The 20,720-nt window shown below is 41.9% G+C and overlaps 2 protein-coding genes across 2 annotated transcripts in view; both read left to right on the top strand.

Moving 5' to 3' along the window:
* Positions 1–1,269, top strand: part of LOC139832539 (uncharacterized) — a 4,732-nt gene extending 3,463 nt beyond the window's left edge. The window contains exon 5 of the mRNA XM_071822321.1: positions 1,264–1,269. Within this exon, the coding sequence (XP_071678422.1) occupies positions 1,264–1,269 (6 nt within the window). The remainder of the gene's footprint in view (positions 1–1,263) is intronic.
* Positions 1,270–16,936: 15,667 nt separating this feature from the next.
* Positions 16,937–18,560, top strand: LOC127307170 (AAA-ATPase At3g28580). Its single transcript, XM_051337878.1, is given in 2 exon segments — positions 16,937–17,511; positions 17,513–18,560. Coding segments are annotated over 2 exon segments (1,497 nt in total). The 5' UTR covers positions 16,937–16,974; the 3' UTR covers positions 18,473–18,560.
* Positions 18,561–20,720: the final 2,160 nt, after the last annotated feature.

Below are 20,720 nucleotides of genomic sequence, written 5' to 3'. Positions count from 1 at the left end.
AAAAACAAAAAAGGTCTTCTTTATGTTATATAGTAGGCATTCAATTAAGTTGACAAACAAGGTCTAGAGCATATTCAAACAAGAAAAATCATGCATGTATCTACCCCCTAAGCCTAAACTCTGTTTCATGTAAGCCGTGCTATGAAGATATATAAAGCTTGCCGTTTTGAATATGGAAATTCAAAAACCCTCCCAAGAGCTTCATTTTGGAGTGACTAAGAAGCATACATGCTTACTTTTTCATATTCATGTTTTTAACTTATTCAAATCTTGGTAAACCAAGGATTTGACCAAGATTCAAATGGGTATAAAAATTCAAAAAAACAAGGGGTATTCTCATTTTATATAGTAAGTATTCAATTAAGTTGATAAACAAGGTCTATACATATTCAAACTAGGAAAAATTGTGTATTTACCACCTAACTTAAACTCTCGTTTTATATATGAAGTCAAGTATGCATGACAAGAGAAGTGGTTTTTGGCTTCAAGCATGGAAATTTCAAAAACCCTCCCAAGATCTTCATTTTGGAGTGACTAAGAAGCATACTTACGTGTTTACTTTTTCATATTCATGTTTTAAACTTGTTCAAATCTTGGTTAAACCTACGATTTGACCAAGATTCAAATGGGTATAAAAAATGAAAACTTGCTGTCTTCTTTTATGTCATATAGTAAGCATTCAATTAAGTTGATAAACAAGGTCTAGACATATTCAAACCAGAAAAATCATGTATCAAGCTACCCCTAACCCCTAACTCATTTTGGCAAGTCAAGCATGAAGATAAGTACGCATTTTTTGGTTTCAAATATCAAATTTCAAAAACCCTCTCAAGATTGGAGCTTCATTTTGGAGTGACCAATGCATGGACACATGCTTACTTTTTCATATTCAGGTTTTAAACTTGTTTAAATCATGGTCAAACCTGATCGAATTGACCAAGATCCAAATGGGCAAAACATTTAAAAAAAAACAAAAAATGAAAAACCAAGGCATTAATAGTCTTCTTATGTTATATAGTAAGCATTCAATTAAGTTGATAAACAAGGTCTAGACATATTCAAACCAGAGAAATCATGTATCTACCTCCTAACCCTAAACTCTGTCTCGCTGAAGTCAAGCATGATGATATGTGGTTTTTGGTTTCAAACATGGAAATTTCAAAAACCCTCCCAAGAGCTTCGATCGAAGCATTAATTACCAGAAAGATACATACATGCTTACTTTTTCATATCTCCTATTATAAACTGATTCAAATCTTATAGAATTAGGATCATTGACCAAGACCAAATCTGTGATAAAAATTAAAAAATAAAATAAAAAACAAGGTCTTCTTATGTTATGGTAGTAAGTATCCAATTGAAGTTGATAAATAAGGTCTAGACATATTCAAACCAAAACCGTGTATCTACCCCTAATCCTAAGCATGTATCTCGTTGTTATGCGCTATGACACAATATCTACCTATGTTACACTAATCTCTCCTCTCCTACTTAATTAGCTGCCACATCAAAGTGCTTTCTTTGTGAGACCAATGTGTATGATACTAGCTCATGATATCAGCACTATCATGTGGGTATCTAAATCTCGAGTCAATGCTCGACACGAAACCGATGTGGACTTTATTACTTGTGGAATGGAGTAACAATCATAAACACATTATTATTATTGATTGAACAACAATTTATTTGATGTGCCAATAAGAAGTTTAGAAACTCCTAGCTCCCGGAGGTAAAGTTATACAACACACAAATGCACAAAATTCCATTATTGAAAATAATAAAAAAACAATTATATAAATGTTAAAAAAATCTAATACAATTTTTTTGCATACATTGTGACATCCTATGTTCGTTCATAAGTTTAGTGGAAAAACAAACATTTTGTGTGGTGTGTAAAAGGTAAAAGGCAAAAAATGTCACGTACGAAGTCGTGTTACAAAGATCAAAGTTTGTCTTTTATACAGGTGAAAATTTTAAGCTAGAATTTTTTGACACTTTGAAATGTGGATTCAACATAATGGATTCCTCTACCTTACCCCCTTGGATTCTCTAATGTGATTTACAGTACTACTAGTAGGACCTACTATTTTTTATTATTATTACTTTCATCGCAGCTCAAAATTTAATCTTCATCGAATGGTAAAATTTCACGCCAACGCCCAAACATTCTAATGCCGCAAAGTTTCAGATCTGCTAATATTTATTCCCCTCAAAAGAAGCGACTGCTAAATTTCCTTTTTCTCCTTCATCGCTTCAGCTTCGCCTTAGTTTTGCCCGCAAGTATGCCTCGTGAGAAATCGCCTCTCTTACCTACTCTCCCACTCTTCACGGCCGCCGCACCGGAAGATCACCGCAATCACTTCGCTGTATCATTGCCTGTTGCCACTTGCTTTCAACCTCGAGGCTGTTCTATCCGCTTTTTGATCCGTACCTATTCGACGTCCATCGCATCGTAGATCTCTTTTCGCTGACTCTATCGACCACTGCACCTCATCAAACAACACCGACATCGACGTCTCCTTGCATCAGACATCATCTGGCTTCACCGATCTTCTTTACTTAATGACGCTATTGAATACTTCATCATCAGCCAAGATGTCCTTCTCCGATCCCCAAGACTCAGTTTCCTGGCACTCATTGCAATGTTAGCCTTCGCTTAATTTCACGCCACCCGTAGTAGAACGCGGAATACGCCTAAACGCTTCAGTCAGGGTAAATCTTACATCCTCGCGCGTTTTTGTTCATAGGAGTATTGCAAATGACCAATATTTCTGAATTCTTGCCATATTTTAACCTCATACAAGCGCTTTCGTTGGAAACTAATTTCATCCTTTAGACTTAAACACGACAAAGCATAAGTATTTTTTCCCCCACCTAACTCCACCCATTTGGTCGTAAAACTCTCCATGGTATCGTGAGTTTGTGGTTTCCTTCCTGCTTAGTGCTAGTCATCCCAAACAAAGACGAAGGTAAGTTCTTCCTTTGACCACAAAAACCATCACAGAGATGTAGAAACTTCGCAAGTGGAGGCTTGATCGTGTGCTCGTGTGGTTTATGCTATCGCACGGCGCTTACGTGAGTTGTGTGAGATCGGCGAAGGTTTTCGCGCTGGGACAAAGAAGAGGGTGAAAATCGCTTTGCTTTAGAAAGCGAGAGAAGAGTGCAAGTTAATCCGTATGTGAGATCTCGATCCAAGGCGAGGGGGAGATGTTGGAGGCGTTGAGTGGGGCTTGTTTTCAGCGCAGTGGCGGAGCCGGAGGCTGGTTCTTGGACGTTGACCAGTCATGAATGGTCGGATGTGTACAAAAAGCGGTCCGCAGGTTGGCTGGCGCGCAGACGAGGCGCCTATCCTATAGGAAGTGAGTGGGAGAAATGGAGATGTGAGGTTGTGAGGATATGTTGCGATGGAGTTGATGAGGTCACAAGCGAGTCGTGGATGGAGTGCTGACGATAAGCCGCGCGTAGGGTAGTGATGGTGATGGTTGTGGATATGTTCCGTGGAAAGGCGCGCGTTTCCGAGGTGAGAGACTCCGTTGAGGCCTGACCGGGGATAGGCATGGGTGCTTGAGGAGGCGATGGCTGAGGTGAGTTACCTGGGGGTTTGTGGGAGAGAGACGAAGAGGTCGAAGGGTTTAAGAAGGAGAAGAGAGGTCGAGGATATTGAGGCGAAAAAGTGGATGGTTCAAGGAACTTGTGTGGTGAGGCAGCCAAGGTTGTTGAGGACGTGTATGGTTAGGAGTTGAAATGGTCCAGAGATGGTTGAAGCTCGATGTCTTCGGGCTGGTCATGAAGAGATGAATCGAGACAGACAAGAGGATGGAAAGTGCACGTCGCTGTCATGTATCTCAGGAGTTAGTGTTGGCAAAGTTCACACTCATTGCCATCATATGGGTTTGAATGTTGTTACAAGATGGCCATGGTTATTTTACTCCACATCATCTTGATAAAAAGTGTTGGAACGCGAGTGAGTTTAGTAGTAGCGCTGTAGTAATATTGTATCCAGTGTGAGTTCCATAGAGGCTCATGTCCAGCAGTATTGTAACCCTAACTCGTGATGATATAAATACGCAGTGTGGTGGTTCCAGGTGATTTAACCCACCCATTCAAGTAAACTTAAGTAAATATGAGCCACCAATCATGAAATCAAGAATGCTCTACATGTCCAATATTGACAACAATTAAAGCCTTTATTCCCAAACAAGTTGGGGTAGGCTATACAAGTCCACCATTGGACACGACATAATTTCTCACTATTTGGGCTTAGGGGCTACCGCTTCTAGTTACATCATGTTTGATATCTTTTCTGCGATCCTCAGATTACATGTTTATGCATCGCTACAATGCTTCTACTACTGCTTAAAGTCAATTTAATTATAGCAAATCCTTTTGACTAAGAATCGCTTGTTGTTATTACATCGCGTAAAGCAGTACATCTCATACTCGCAATCGGTAGAGCAAAAGCTTTCCGCCTGTGGTCATGTAAGTACTGCTGTTTTTTGTATAATAGTTAACGCAAACTTCTATATCTTGGATCCTGTTTCACATACAATTGCCTTCTCCTTCGCGCAGAGGAGAAATGTTGAGGCACTGTGTTCTTCGCCCAAGTACCTGATGAGGTCCGTAGACTTCAAAAAAAAGCTCACGTAAGTTCCCTCGCTTTTTTTGGAATGTTAATTTACCTCCCGTGCATAGTTCAATGGCATCATTTTTCAGAGTGCGACGCTATCTAAGTTTCCTAATGGAATCTAATAGGTATTGATAACAATTACCATATGGAACATTGCACACCGCTTTTGACCCATCTCGCATCCGGCATTCCTGGGTATAAGTTATACGATTTACGTAAGTTAAACAAGTCTAAATTCTATTATGTTAATTTTTTATTCTGTTAAGCTTCATTGAGTTTGCCTGTTGTTCCGTAATAGTACATAAACATAGAGTGATCCTAGTTGGAAATGATGCACTTCGTGTTTTTTTATCGCTTGTCTCCTAACCTAGCTTCCTATTCTACTTGAAACATGATTGCTTTATTCCTAACCTAGCTTCCTATTCTACTTTGAAACATGATTGCTTTATTCCTAACCTAGCTTCTCCATTCTACTTGGAAATATGATTGCTTTATTCTTAAATTTAGCTTCCTATTCTATCGTGGTACATTGTGGAAAAAATAGTTATATTATTTGTTTAAATGTCTAGCTTTGTTTTTTCCGAGTCCCATTAACATGATGTAGTATATCCATATTCAAATGATTCTGGCTATTTATATAATACGCTCCATGTTCAATTGTTTCATCTATTTTCTAGTAATTCATTAGTAAGTAGCACGTGCTTTGGCACTGCCACGCACATATATAATTTTAAAATATATTTCCATGTATTTTATTTTGATGCTGATAATTATTATTTTTTGCTAAAATTACTCACAAAGCCTAAAGTTCGGCTTTGAAAAAACTAATACACCCTAAAAGAAGTAATGGAAGGAGTAATATGTGAGTTCATTACAATTAAGTTTTTTAGTCAAAGATGAAATAGAAGTTAGACCATCACTTACGAAAGTGACAAAACTTTCTTCATTGACAATTTAATAGGATTATGCATATTTTTGTGATTAGAGTCGAGAATTTTTAATGACTTATCTTACCTTTTATGGCATGCATAATAACGGCAAGACTATCTAATTTATATATTTCGACTCGTGCCATTCATATTTTGAAATTTAAAATACATTATCCAATATCTATGTATAAATTTACTAATTTCTAATACTTTTTATGTGACCTACACATGGCCACCGTTAGATTTTATATCAAAACTGGTTTTGTCATGGGAAAAAAAGTTAGACCTTATTATGAGTGTAACAGCCACACATTAGTACTAAATTAATATATGTAATATTTTATCAAACAAGTTGGGTGGACTCAATGAACTTCAGATCTTCGAGCTTGAAGATATGGTTCTCGTAACATAGTAATTGCTATTTGTTTTCCTAGCACAGAATTATATATCAATATCTTCACATAACCATGCACGATGCAAGATGATATTTTTCATAACACAAAGGCTAACGTAGACCTATGGCTTTTTGTGCTTCTATAAACTCCTCAAAAACAAAAATGTTTTCTTGAGTAAAACAAAAGAATTCGTAATTTAGGATTAAAAAATGATACATGTCATATTAGGGGTGAGATGAATGGAGATTAAATGATACCATGATACTCTTTCTCGGGATTACACTATTTTAAATTTTGATGGTATATGAAAGCTGTAGCCTTAGATTTTGTTGGAAAGTGAATGTTGTCATTGGTCCTATTATGGATTTTGCATTTCTATTGCCACTACTTGTATCGAGATCTCGCTTCATTCGTATTTAATTAAACCCGTTGCTATATCGAACCTGGGTGGGCTGGTCATGTGCACTCGCAAGCTTTACCACTGAAATAGCACTAGCTCTGGGATTAAGCAATGCCTCGTTATGCTTAATGAAGAAACAGGGTACTTCGCACAAGCCATACAATTAATTGTTGCATTGACCTTCTACGCTATCGGCCAGTACCATCCTTCGAGTCATGCTTAAATCAATCATACATTATTTTCCTAACGTATCCAATCCAACATGCACATGTTTTGATTCGTACGGCTATTTGCTAGATTTCTTCCTCGTAAAGTGACCTGGCTTCGCTATTGGGCAATAATGTATGTCTAGTTGCTTGGTTCATTGTATACATCAACGCTATGACTTAGTTTGGTTTGTTCTAAGAGGCATGTGGCTTAACCTGTTTCTTTGTTATATCTACTGTATGGTTCTTTCTGCAAATTATAACAACAAGGTGTAAATTGTTTGCCGTGGTATTGTACAGCATTTTAACTTGTTTTGTCTTAGTTTCAGCCTGCAAGAACAAAGCTGTAATGTCGTAGGGACAACCCATTTATCAAGTGTTGCGACTATTTCACGAGCAACAAATGTTGACAGCGGTACGTGGCTCATTGGTCCACCGAAACCAAGACACCAAACCGCCCGTACAGTTAGGATGTACTTAGGCTCTTATTTTGGATTGCTTGCTATGTTATATCAGCTCAAGGATGTTCTTGAAATTGGAGGTCTTTTATTGCATCATATGATGTTGTAACTTGTTTTATTCTCAATTTCAGTGCTTCAACAGCTGTTGTGCCGCATAATAATGCCTCAAGTATTGATGTTTCACAAAGCAGTTGAGAGTGCATATTGTTCGTGATAGGCCTAATAGCGGTATCTATTGCTCAACTTAATCCCACAAAAAGAGATTTGGTGGATGCACTCCAAGAGGCGCTTGATATATTTGGAAGTGGAAAACAAAGATATCAAGGAAATAATTGCCAATACACGCTAGTATGAAGATGGTATGAATTGAAAAAATAGGCAAACTTTGACAAATAAAATGTTCTAAAGAATCTTCTATGCACTTGGTTCGCAGTAAGCCAGTTGTGATGTGTCCGGGAACTCAAGGTGTCTAACAAACTTTGATTCCGTTGTTCAAATTAAGTGGACTGATGCCACGTCAGTAATTATTTATCGCTTCAAAATTTCATTCAAAATTCTTTGTTCCGTAATAATTAAAATTTTATTGTTGTACTAAAATTAGATATGTTCCGGTGGCTGTTGTATTTTGTGTGAAATAATATCCTGCTGTGTACTTCAATTAAACTAATAAATCAAGTCAAGATGCTGAAAAATCAGAAACCGAAAGCGATCGCAGAACTGCTTTCTCGCTTTAATGCACAAAGTCTGCTTCTTCGAAGACTATGAACATGGTAGCCCATTAACACACACTTGTTAATTATGCCTGCTAGCAAGATAGATGGTCCTTATTATAGTCAGCATGCTAAGTAACTAGCATTAAAAACAATCCTACACATTAAATCTACCATCCTGCATTTTTCTCTCAGTAATAACTTTTCTTTTTACACAACTCAAAACTTGTCATGCTATTATTGGTGAAATTCGGAGATGGCAAAACATGGGAAAGATAAAGATATCACCAAAACCCCTTTCAATGTAAATGCTGGGTTTTCCAGTCCAAGTCCAAGTTCTTTCTCAAGCTCAAGTTTTGGAGGAACAACTCCAAGTAGAACGCAGTTGCAACAGCTTATGCTAAGAACAAAAGTTGACATGTTGCTATCGTGAGATTAGTTAAGCATGTGATGCCCCATCGCATTTGGCCAATCAAGTTCATTATAATCTCCTGTGCACTAAGAAAATGCCATAGATAATTGGAGATGAACACTACATAGTGAGTACATTGGTCTTGTGAAATGTTTCCTTAGATTGCGGCACCTTTCCTACTTTTACAGGTGGATGCACTTATTCACGGCTAGGATCAACTTGCAGTTGTTCGTGTGGATATTTATATAACTTAATTGCATAGCCTTTTTCAATCAACAATTTAAATGGTATCATAGACAAGAATCCTTCGGTTTGAACTGTCGAACGTGTGGTTTAATTTAATCTCAACCAAGCAAGAAAATCTCCCACTAATCTCGAAATATTTCAAACGCATTTTTGAATTGGATTAAGTTAAGATAGGGACAGAGATCCAGTTTCCCACGCTCACAAAGGTATGGCAACGTGACCAGAGGTTTTATCCACGGTCTGGTTTAACCAAATGTTGGGGCGAAAGCAACAACGCGACCCGATTAATATCACTGAATCGAAGAGCTTAGCTTTCGAACTCAAGAAATAGAGAAGGCGAATGCAGAAGATGATTTCAACTGGTTTGTCCGCCGAGTGCAGGCACGTTAATGCGTCTCATACACGCTTCAACGAGCGAGGCTATTATAGTGATCGTATTATCACGCGATGCAAACATGCTTAACATGCGCCTCAGATTCAGCGCCAAGGCGGACACCACGTTAGCGTGATTGCTGAAAGTGTCCGCCGCGGCCTGGCTGGCGTTTCGCTAGCTCCGCCTGGAAGTGACCTTAGCCGCCGATGTTGCCTTCTCAGTGGCGGCGCCGCTTCGCAGTCCGCAGCCGCGTAAAAATGAGCGATGGCCTCGCGTGGCACGAGCTGCTATCACCTACCTCGCGAATGGCGATGCTTTCATGCGTGCTACGGCTGCCAACAAAGGTACCTCCGACCTATATAAACAGGAGCGCACACAAGCATCATCTCCTCCCACACTAAACAATGGTGAGTAGGAGGTTGAGCGACATCGGCTAGGCAGTTTAGTGTGGGAGGAGACGATATGCGCCGGCACCCCGTATATATATATACCTGGAGGCGTGCGACGGGGCCACCGCGATCGCGGTGGCGTACCGCTTATTACTGGGCAGAGGTGTAGGGTGACGGCGCGCGCCACGCGAGGCATCACTACATTACGCGGCCGTTGCATGATTTCACCGAAGCGGCGCCCAAGAAGACGCATCGACGCTGGGTCATCGCTAAGCGGGCCTCGGACGAAACGTTCGCTGCACGCTGAGCGGGACACTTTACGCGTCCACGCATCGTCCGCGCGATTGATCCGGGAGATGCATATTTGGGGGTATGTTTGTTGTCATGCTTGCGAACGTCTCCAACATTTATGTCGTCCGGCTGAGTTTGTATCTTTACGCATGTTTTGCCCTGCCAGATGCGCTTAACTAAAATCATCTTTTTGTTCCCTTTCTTCATTTGTTCGTGTTCGAGAGAACACAGCAGCTTCTTCAGCTTCCAGCAAGAGAATTAATCGGTCACTTTATGTTGCTTTCCTTGCCGTCATGGATTGAAACGCAATGGTGGATGAAGCTTCAGTGTCACGCTTTCGCCACCGTGGAACGTTGGGGGCACTGGATCTCCGCCCGTATGATAGTGATGATGATCATGGTAGTAAATCCCCGTATTTAATGTGATGATGATTTGATTTTTTGCACTCGCCAGCGAATGTAGGTACTAGGTACGGTCTCACAATTTTTATCATTATAGTTGGACCTTTAGCCAAATTCAAAATCTCATAGCGGCAAAACTTCCCGCCCTACAAAATACAAAAATTTCACACGCTCCAAATTCCCATTCTTCACCTCGTGGAGATGACAGAAAGTTCAAGGTTGGTGGGGGTCACCGTCATTTTTTGGATCACCACCTCCTAGTCCTGGAAACCCTCCCAAAAAAAATTCATTTCCTCAGACCACCTGTAATGGAACTTCCCAAGTCCCTCTCTCCCACCTCCACGACCACCGCATTCGGAACATCCTCACCGGATTTCCTGGCCTACCCGAGGCCTCCTGCAGATCCATTCATCATTCCGCGATTCGCCGTGAGTCGCTTCATCGACGCCAAGCCATCAACCTGGACCGATCATCCCCGCCGAACCTCGAAACCATATGCTTCATCCAACAGTTTCATCAGTAGCTGCTCAGTCATGGCGGGTATCGCTTCACCCCACCGGAGCCGTCATTCGCCGGATCCGTCAGCCCACCGCATTTGATCTTGCTCACCGACATCATTGCGGTGCCAGTATGAACCGGATCTGCGTCACCGGCACCGCAGGTATGATCTAAAACTCTTCACTGTCGTCGGCTTATTGCTTCGCATGCAAGTTCTTGTTTAATCTTGGGGGAACCTGTTTGTGCTAATTCGCACGCGTCGCACATGCTTTTGGCAGATAGAGATGAGTAATCCATGAAGTGAAAAGCGTCGCCTCTCCAACCCTGCAGGCAGCACAGGCAGCGCGGTTTCATCACCGGATCTATCAACCCCAGGAAGATCTCATTTTCGTGGACTTGCCGCAGTGCTTCTCCTAATGTAAGTCCCTTTGTTTTAGCGCCATGTTCGGGTTCGTCTGATGCTTGTTTGTCTAAAGCTCTTTTTTTAGTTCATTCTAGCTATGCACCATAACACCTTGCTATTTTCAGTTCTAGTTGCTAACTTTAAGCCGTATTGAACATTTTGCTTTGCATTCCTTGCTTCGTAGGATGTAGCCATCATAACTTCTATCTTGCTCACCGTTGTTACAAAAATTATAGGCATTATAGTGAACATCCTCGCTATTATTTAGTTCATGAAGCCAATTTTAAGTAATTGCACATGTTGGTTCGCATTCCCTCGCTTCTTATAGCTTTTGGCATCGTAATTCTCTATATTTGGTTTACATTGCCTCGGCCCTCGTAGATCTAGCCACTCATAACTTTATCTTGCTCAGTCAGCAGTTACAAAAAATTATGGCCTCAAGCTACTATGTTGTTTGTGCCAACTTTTTACTCCATAGAACATGTTGTTTGTTGAACATTGCCGCCTTCGGATGACGCTCCTTTAACGAGATCCAACAATGGAAGCAGAATATGAAGCCTCATACAACGGGATGAAGATGGCGAAAGCTTTATGTGTGCAACCTGACTAAAAAATCTTTGGCTGACTCACAATTGGTGGCTCAAAGCAAGTTATGGAACCAATGTGACGCAGCTTCAATGGATAGCATGATGGCATACAAGGCGAGGTGTACAATGAGCTTGAGAAGCTGTTTGATGGGTGGAGTAAATCACATCAGTAGATTGGAGCAGCGATGAAGCCGGACGCTCTCGCAGAAACATCGGATCGCAAAGCGTCTCCCAACTTAAAGCTTCATTACAGTGAGTATTTTTTGGGAAGAAATAGCGAGAGATTCCACGGTTTGAAAAAGGTGCAGAAAAAAAGCAAAGGAAGGAAACAACTTCGGCGCCCCACAAAGAAACTATTGAGGATGAAGAGCGACCCTGCCACTTGTGATGATGGTAGAAGTTCCTTCGATGCAAAGGAGCAGCATATATCATATATCCTCAGAAAGAAATACCCGATGATCCAGCTTGAGGCGCTAGGCGAATTATTCGATGATCCAAAGCTTTCACGCTGATCAAGGGGAGTTATACAAGTTGCCAAGTATTTCAGGCGTATAGGCAAAGGTGTGTCAATAACCCGAGGAAGGAAGAATAATTCTGCGATGATACATCGATGGTTGAATATGTGGCCACTCACGCCAAAAGTAGTCGAAAGCTATTGCGCCAAAGTTTTTTCTGTGATTCTGATATTAAGGTTGACAACAATCGTAGGATGCCAAGGAAATAGTTAAAGAATCTTGCGATTACAGTAGTCAAAGATTTTGCCGCAAAACCTCACTATCCAAATGTCAAAGGCTTTAATTAACAATTAATACCATTGTCGTGGCCCTTTGCCCAATGGGTACTCTGATATGGTGGGCAAGTTGCACAAAGCTTCGCCAAAAGAGGGTATGAGTACTTGCCTGTCACCGCCGACAACATTCACCAAGTGGGTAGAAGCGGCTTACAGATTCACCAAGATGCAGCATCGGCAATAAAGTTTGTGAAAGGCCTGGTTTTACGGGGTGCTTGGAGTGCCTCATAGCATTGTCAGAGAGATAATGGTTCAAACTTCACATCCAAGGAATTCAAGGAATACCGTGCGAAGTAGCGCATTAAATTGCACTTCATGCATGTTAGTTGGGCACCCAAGAAACTAACTAATAAGTCGAGAAAGCCAATGGAATCCTCGCAGAACGTGCCTCAAAAAGCGCCCGCTAGGGACCGTTTGAGTGGAAAGCTCGAAAGCATTTGGCTGCAGGAATTGCCAAGTGTTTTGTGGAGCATCCGAACAACAACACCAAATAACACGGCGACACAAGAAAACCTCCGCTTTTTTTCTCTACCCACTTGAGTCAAGCAATACTACCAATTGAAATAGAGCATGATTTCTCCAAGAGTAATGAGTATATGACCAAGAAACATCACAAAAAGCTCTGAGGATGATGGACGCGACTCGACGCGAAGCTCAGAGATGATAGTACTTTCATGAGTCACCAAATACTGAAACAAGACCTCAAAAAACTATCAGCAAATTTACTTGCTAAGGGCCAAGATCTTTTCAAGCTGTGGATTTGGTCTTATGCGGTTAAATCAAAAAGTACCGATAGTTCTCAATCACCATGGTTGGGGCCTTACGTTGTCACTAAGTCATCGACGGAGTATGCGACATGGTGGATCAAGGATAAGAAGACAAAATGGGCTCCCGCAGAAAAACCTCCTCGAATATAAGCAGCTTCAGCGGTGTCTACACACTAGAGCTGAAATATAGTCCTTCTTCAGTAAAAATACAATGTAATCGAAACGCTTCGCTAGTTTTCAGAGTGTGCACTCTTTTCCTTTTCGGCACCGAAAGGGGCTTCCGAAAGGTTTTTAATGATGGCTCAATGGTGCTGCAAAAATAATATAATAAAGATAAGGAGATATACTTCTTATTCTTCGATTAATCGCCAAGCTCAACGCCTTTCCGGCCTCAAAATACGTACAATATAGACAAACTTAGACTATACCTAAATATTTCGGCCTTGGTACACTAATACCTCACCAAATATAAAAATCGGAAGCTAACAATTATAAATATAGTGTACATCGCCTAAAAATCTTATTGCTTTGGTCCAAGAACCTCGCAGAACAAAAATAACATAGAACTTCGACACTAAGATACTGGAGAAGCTCTGTACAAACCATCAATGAAAAAACAAAGATGTCTTATTACAACAGAAGGAAAAAATCTTCGTAGATGGAAAAAACAAGACAAACTCTAGCCGAAGGCTCCTGGGGCTCCAACAATACAGAGTACTTGGCAATATACAACAAATTTCTTCGCCGAATAAAAAGAAATCAAAAAAGATAGAGACACAAGGTTTTGCAATATGGTACAAATCTGAAGTCAAAGCCTAAAATACTATCTATGGACAAGCCCCTGGTTGTTTTATGTTCAAAGCATAGGACTCCCTTGATTTAAGAATTTTGAACGTCCAATCCGAAGAAGCTCAATCTATCATCGATCAAGCTACGTGAGCATTACCATCTCAATCGATTGTGTCAATATCACTTTTTCGCCGCGATTTCTTGGCCAGGAAATCAAGAACACATCTTCGCTAGGTCTAATTTTGGATGACAAATATTTATCATAATCATATAACCTTGTTCCAGCAAACAATTGAGCTCGCATAAAATTATGAATGCGGGGAGCATCTCCGAACATCTCCAAAGAATTCGTGAAGAGTTTAAACCTCATTTCTAGGAAACAAAGTCTTACAAACAAGGGTTAATGTTATTTGTTGTTATCATCAGAATTTGACTTAGTTAGAGGTAATGATCAAGATGTACTTGAAGGATATACATGGAAGAATATACATGAATCGTGCCTTATATGGCAAAGTTTGGCCAGGGTCACCATGGTATCAGAATATGATAGATTACCGATCGTTAGTTAGAGTTGTTTCGTGCACTGTTGGATTATTCTTACGTTAGAAAGTTAACAAGCTTGGGGGACTATAAATATGTATCTAGACGGTTATTTTGCATCACTATTACATTTATATCATAATTTATCATGATTCATCGTTATATTTCATATTTAGAGGTGATACTTATGTTATTTCATCTATTTTGCATGTTTCATGATTATTGGAGGACTATTCACCGGAGTCGGATTCTGCACGAAAAAGCACCATCGGAATGTAATATTCTGGAGATCAACAATTGACGGAAATTACACGAAGATCTTATTTTTCTCCCAAGATGAAGCCAGCTGTGTTGAGGAGCCGAGGAGGGCTACCATAATTTCTAGCTGCTGGCTCTACTCAAGGTCATTTGTGGGGAGGGGGCCCATTGGCCCTTCTTCGGCCGCCTCTCGTTCGCTGCACGTCATCGTCCTAAACCTAAGCTCCGCAAAATAATCGCGAGATAGTCACAGCCGCCTTCTGCGCATGGAAAACACGTGAGAGAAAAGAGCTCTCTCCGCAGGCTGAAATTCGTCAGGGAAATTCGCTCCCGGAGGGGGAAATCGACACCATCATCACCGCTACATCGAGCTGGACTTCATTGGGATCATTATCACCATCATCTTCCACCACCACAATCGCCATATCTCCACCGGGTATAATTGGCCACCGCTTGTAACATCTAGGGTTGAATCTTGATTGTTTGATAGGAGAAATTCTCCTAGTATTGATTACTCCTTGTTATTGATGCTACTGAGTGAAACTATTGAACCGGGTTTATGTTCAGATTGTTATTCATCATCATATCACCTCTGATCATGTTCTCATATGATGTCTCGTGAGTAGTTCGTCGGCTCTTCGTGATACGGGTGGAAGTCTAAATGTTAGTAGTGAATTATGATTGAGTAATATTCAATGGTTTGTTATTTAAGTTGTGGTGTTATTCTTCTAGTGTGGTGCTCAGTGTGAACGTCGTAACTATATGATACTTCACCTTTATGGGCCTAGGGAATATACATCTTGTATTAATTTGCATAATTATGGGGTTGCCGGAGAGGACATCAACATGAACCCCCGTTGGTATATCGATGCAGGAGTGGATAGCAGTTATGATTCTCGTAGTTTAAGGCTGTAAGTTAGATTTATCTTAATTACTTTTGTAGTTAAGTGATGCTTGCAAGTGGATATAATCATAAGTATGTATTACTCCTAGAAAGGGCGGTGTATTAGCATAGGTTCACCCACACAACACTTATCAAAACAATGATTGCTAATCAACTATATGGCGAAAGCATCTAGACTAAATTCCCGTGTGTCCTCAAGAACGTGCTTGGTCATTATAAGCAAACAAACCAGCTTGTTCTTTGTGCTAAAGGTAGGATTGGGCTTACTCGCTGCAATTATTACTCTCAGTATTTTACTTACTTGTACTTTATTTATCTGCTATATCAAAACTCCCCCTATCATCAATACTTGTCTATGAGGCATTTACAGTGGGAATTCTTCATCGAAACTGCTTGTCAACACCTTCTCGCTCCTCGTTGTATCGACACTCTTATTTATCGAAAGTACTACTTATACACCCTCTCTATATTTGTGGGTCATCACCCAACATAAAAAAGTTTTTGAATCAACGCCTACTCCTCCCTCTCTACGCGGCCTCATGGCCTTTTGAACGGGAAAATATAGGTACAAGCATAGTTCAATTCATGGAAAATAAAACTTGTCCGTATTGCCCAAGTAACTAGCAACGATAATGCAAGAGCAACCAAAAAAGAAAACTGACAAGCCCATGTGCTCAAACGAATAAACATCCAGGAGTGAATAGGAAAGGTATTAGCCGAGTGCACGTAGTCGTTCAATAAAATAAAGCCTACAATAGCTGGTTCGTACAGGACATGATACGCTTGGTTATTGTTAGAATCAACAACTAATTAATCAATCAAATAAAAAACAGCTAGTTGAGAAACTTTTCAGCAAATCCTCTTTAATTTACATATACAAATTCTTTGGGAAGGTATCTAGCGGCCACTTTCATAGATGTAGTTGTTTTTCCTCTTTTATTAAGCTAAACCTCTTCCTTCTTTTTATGCATAGGTTTGCTAATAAAAACATCACCAACTTTTGAAAAAAAGACATTGTCAAATCTTTCAAAACTGCAAACTTTTTGTTTTTTTACTTTCATTAAATTTGAAATCTTTTATGAGTTTTCTTCATATTTCTGAATTTCAAATTTAAAATATCGAACTTTGGATTTCCAAAATTTAAAAATTTTTAACTTTTTAAGAATTTGGAGTTTTAAGCGGGGGAAGAAAATAAAGATCAAAACATACAAAAAGAGAAAGAGTGGGAGGATTATCTGTCACTGTGGTGGGCATCCCAATTTATCGCCATGATATGCTGGCGGCAGCAGCAGCCCACGCCGACTGTCAGCCATGTCTCTCAAATCGCCTTATACAAATAATTTGGGTATACATAGTTTTCAGTATGTGCACCTATCTAGACTCGTCAGTGTCATCATCTTGACAGCAACAATCGAGCTTCCGACGACATATCCTCTGTGCTTCCACGAAACCATCCGTGTTGTCGTCAACGTCAACTGTAATGTGTACAACGACGATGCGTGCGCTTCCTCTCTACGGTTGCTACATAAATCGAGTGTGAACCCCAACACTTTCACGGCCATTTAACCTACCTAAAGGTTTAGTTCATCTTACAAAACATGGCAACCACGGTTGACAAGTGGGTTGGGGTTGGCACGGCCATGACCGTCTTCACCTTGCTGTGCTCCCGGATGCCGGACCGAATCCACGACGAGGTGAGGCACTTCATCACTAAGTGGACGCCGCTCGTCGCCGCCTACTTCAACCCCTACGTCCATCTCACCATCTCCGAGCAAAGCGACGAGCAGTTCCGCCGGAACGAGCTCTTCGACGACATCTCCGCCTACCTCACAGACAAGTGCGCTCACGGCGCCCGCAGGCTCAAGGCCGAGCTCGGTAACGACGGCGTGCTGCCGGAGGTCACCCTGGACGACGAAGTGCAGGTCACGGACGACTCCGACGGCGCGCGCATCTGGTGGTACGCTACCAACAAGGGCCCCAGCTACCGGAGCCCGAGCCCCGTCTTCAGCTTCTTCGCCGCCGACACGGAGCCCCGGCTCTTCCGGGCAGTGTTCCACAAGCGCCACCGCCAGTTCGTGCTCAACACCTACCTGCCACGAGCACTGGCCAAGGGCCACGAGCTCATCGCCAACATGGACCAGGCAGAGACGGCTGTTCACGAACCACCGGCAGGGAAACAGGAGCACCTGGTGCCACGTGCCGTTCGAGCACCCGGCGACCTTCGACAAGCTAGCCATGGACCCTGTCCAGAAGGAGGAGATCATCGACGACCTCGAGGCCTTCATGGACGGCAAGCAATACTACTCAGACGTGGGCAAGGCGTGGAAGCGTGGGTACCTGCTTTACGGCCCGCCGGGCACGGGCAAGTCAACGCTGATCTCGGCCATGGCCAACAAGCTCAAGTACGACGTCTACGACCTCGACCTCACGTCCGTCAAGAACAACTCCGAGCTCCGGAAGCTCTTCATCGAGACCAAAGGCAGGTCCATCATCGTCATCGAGGATATCGACGCCATCGAGGTTGACCTCGCCGGAAACCGCAAGGTCGCCGACAAGAAGTCCGGCAGCAGCAGCTGCTGCGACCACCTCCCGCTGGACCCCAACAAAGACGACGGAAGCAAGGTAACGCTCTCCGGCCTGCTAAGCTTTGTGGACGGGCTGTGGTCGGCGAGTGGCGGCGAGCGGGTCATTGTCTTCACCACCAACCGCGTCGACATGCTCGACCAGGCGCTGACACGCCGGGGGAGGATGGACATGCACATCGAGATGTCCTACTGCAGGTTCGGTGCCTTCAAGGTACTCGCCAACAATTACCTCAGAGTAAGAGATCACGAGCTGTTCGACGAGATCAAGCGGCTGCTCGACGATACCGACACGTCGCCCGCTGACGTGGCACATAACCTCATGCCCAAGAGCAATAAGAGGAAGAGGGACGCCGATATGCCGCCATCTGAAGTGGCATATTACCTCAAGGAGGACACTGACGCTTGCTTGGCAGGTTTAGTTGAGACCCTGAAGAAGAAGGCCAAGAGGGAATCAACGACGGCTCCTACCATTGAAGTTGTTGTACCTGCCCAGAACGGAACTTCGAAATAACTCGTCAGACCATGTACTCCCTCTGTCCCGACTCCCGAGTTACTTGTGGCAGATTTGTGTAGTTATCCATATAACTAGACATGTTTTAGTGGGATGGAGTTCTTCAGTGACTTTATCAGCCCACAAAGTCAACGACTTTGTGTCACTTTACAAGTGGGGTCAAGTTTAACCCTTCATTATGTGGATCCCACGTGGCCCCTCTTTTAAGTGACACAAAGTCAGTGACTTTGTGGGCTGACAAAGTCACCCCTAAGCGACAATCCGCTTTAGTGTGTATAGAACTATAGATACATACAAATCTAGATAAATTTACTTACATCTAATTCGGGACAGAGAAAAGTACATGTAGTAATTTAGACCTCAGCTGATTTGCATCCCAGTCCAGATGTTCCATTTCTAAAGCAATTTAAGCCTTGGACATATATCAACCCATTGCAATTTGCAATGTCGTCACAAACTCCAGCATGCCTCGATATTAAGTTACATCACAACTGTAACAGGTCAAGCTATATACCTTTCATCCACGGTATAAGAAAAATGTATCGACAAAAAAGTACAGTCAACGACTAGAGAGTTGGAGTGCTTGAAACGACTATCAATGCCAGAACTTGAGTAAATTCAACATCTATATAAACAAAGGTAAACTGAACAAGGACGGCAGAATATTCTCAATGATATTCCCAATAAATCTAAACACTAGCTACCAGCTTTGCAAGGAATAGTGACTCAGCAATAACAAAGACCATTCAACAAACTCACACAAGTTTTCCCTATCCTCTTGCTAGGGTTTTGTTCTTCGGAAGCGATTCTAGATCGTCTCGTGGGATCGGTTGTTATCCAAGACCCTCTCTAATACCAATCCACTACAACACATGGATCCCGGTTGGCGATCGTAGTCTCCCTTGTACCCGTGCACTCCTGGTTTTCTCGGTGTGTTCGCGAACCAGGGTCTTGACGCTCTCCATCGATGGGGGACAAGGTTGATGCACCGCGTCCGGATCGGGCGGTAGGAAAGAAACTGGAGATCGATGATATGCTCGCACACCTGGAGCTCTATGCGGACAAACTTGAGGATGTGGTGATCGGAGTGGAGGGGGTGAAGGAGTACCAGAAAGAGGCAAGATGGCTAGCGATCGGTAAGGTTTATACTTCAAGATCGTTCAGCGTTAAGGCCCTAACTAGTAAGATGAATGTAATTTGGAATATGTCTAGGGATCCAATCTTCCGTGAGGTTGGCGAGAACCTTTTTACCTTCCAGATGCACCTTGGAGATTGGAAAAATGTTGTTCATCAGGGAGCAGTGGACCTTTCGTGGGTGGGCTTTGCTTGTAGAGGATTATTATAGAAGAGAGGATCCAGAGAAGATTGTCTTTGGTGGCTTATACATCTAGGCGCAAATTCATGGCATCCAGAAACTTCTTTTCAAAAAATTGTATATATTAATCAGACATCAACATGGTCATTACAATCTAGTTGGATCAGGCTCAACATACAGGGAGACGCTAATCCAACCATCATTTTATCGCATCACAAAACGACAAATCCAAGCTAGTTGATGAGCAACAACCTTCTTTAATCCATGGATTTCCTGACGTCCTATAAGCCTGCAGATTTTGGTTTAAATCTTTGATATCCTTAACAATTCCTGAGAGAGCAGATTTACTTTCTCCCTCTCCGATTAGCTTAGCTATTAGAGAGGAGTAGTAGTTCTCTAAGTGAATCGATCATGCAATAAAACTATAAAAGGTAGGCAAGTCCTTAGGCTAGGTAAACTCGCAATCGCCTTGGTTGTTTCGCCAAGGACATCTACCAATCTTGCCCCATGCAGTTAGCATAATATTACCTCCGTCATCTCTTAAAATAATACCTCACCCTCCTTTGTTTTCATCTTGCATATAACTAGCGTCCCAATTCAGTTTCACCCAACCCACCTCAAAGCTTATACCAAGAATCACATTTGCTTAGTATTTATTGTTAGAGATAGAGTAGATCACCGACGTATGTGTCCGGGTCATGTGCGTTCTCCCCTTCTCCCCGATGTATCGTATCTCCTATATAAGTAAAGTATATGCAAGGGGCTCGGGTATCCGAGTAGAACCCTCCTACCTGATCGTTTATGTAAGGGTATTTCACCCTTATCCATTATTTTGGTAACGATGACACCGTGCTAAAGTATTTGGCCTAATATGTTTATAAGTACAATCTCGGGTATTAGGCAATGAGGCGAAATGGTGTATCAAAGGAACAA

The sequence above is a fragment of the Lolium perenne genome, chromosome 6, assembly GCF_019359855.2.
Source record: "Lolium perenne isolate Kyuss_39 chromosome 6, Kyuss_2.0, whole genome shotgun sequence".
In the NCBI taxonomy this organism is placed as follows: domain Eukaryota; kingdom Viridiplantae; phylum Streptophyta; class Magnoliopsida; order Poales; family Poaceae; genus Lolium; species Lolium perenne.
This window is presented reverse-complemented; position numbering and strand designations above follow the sequence as displayed.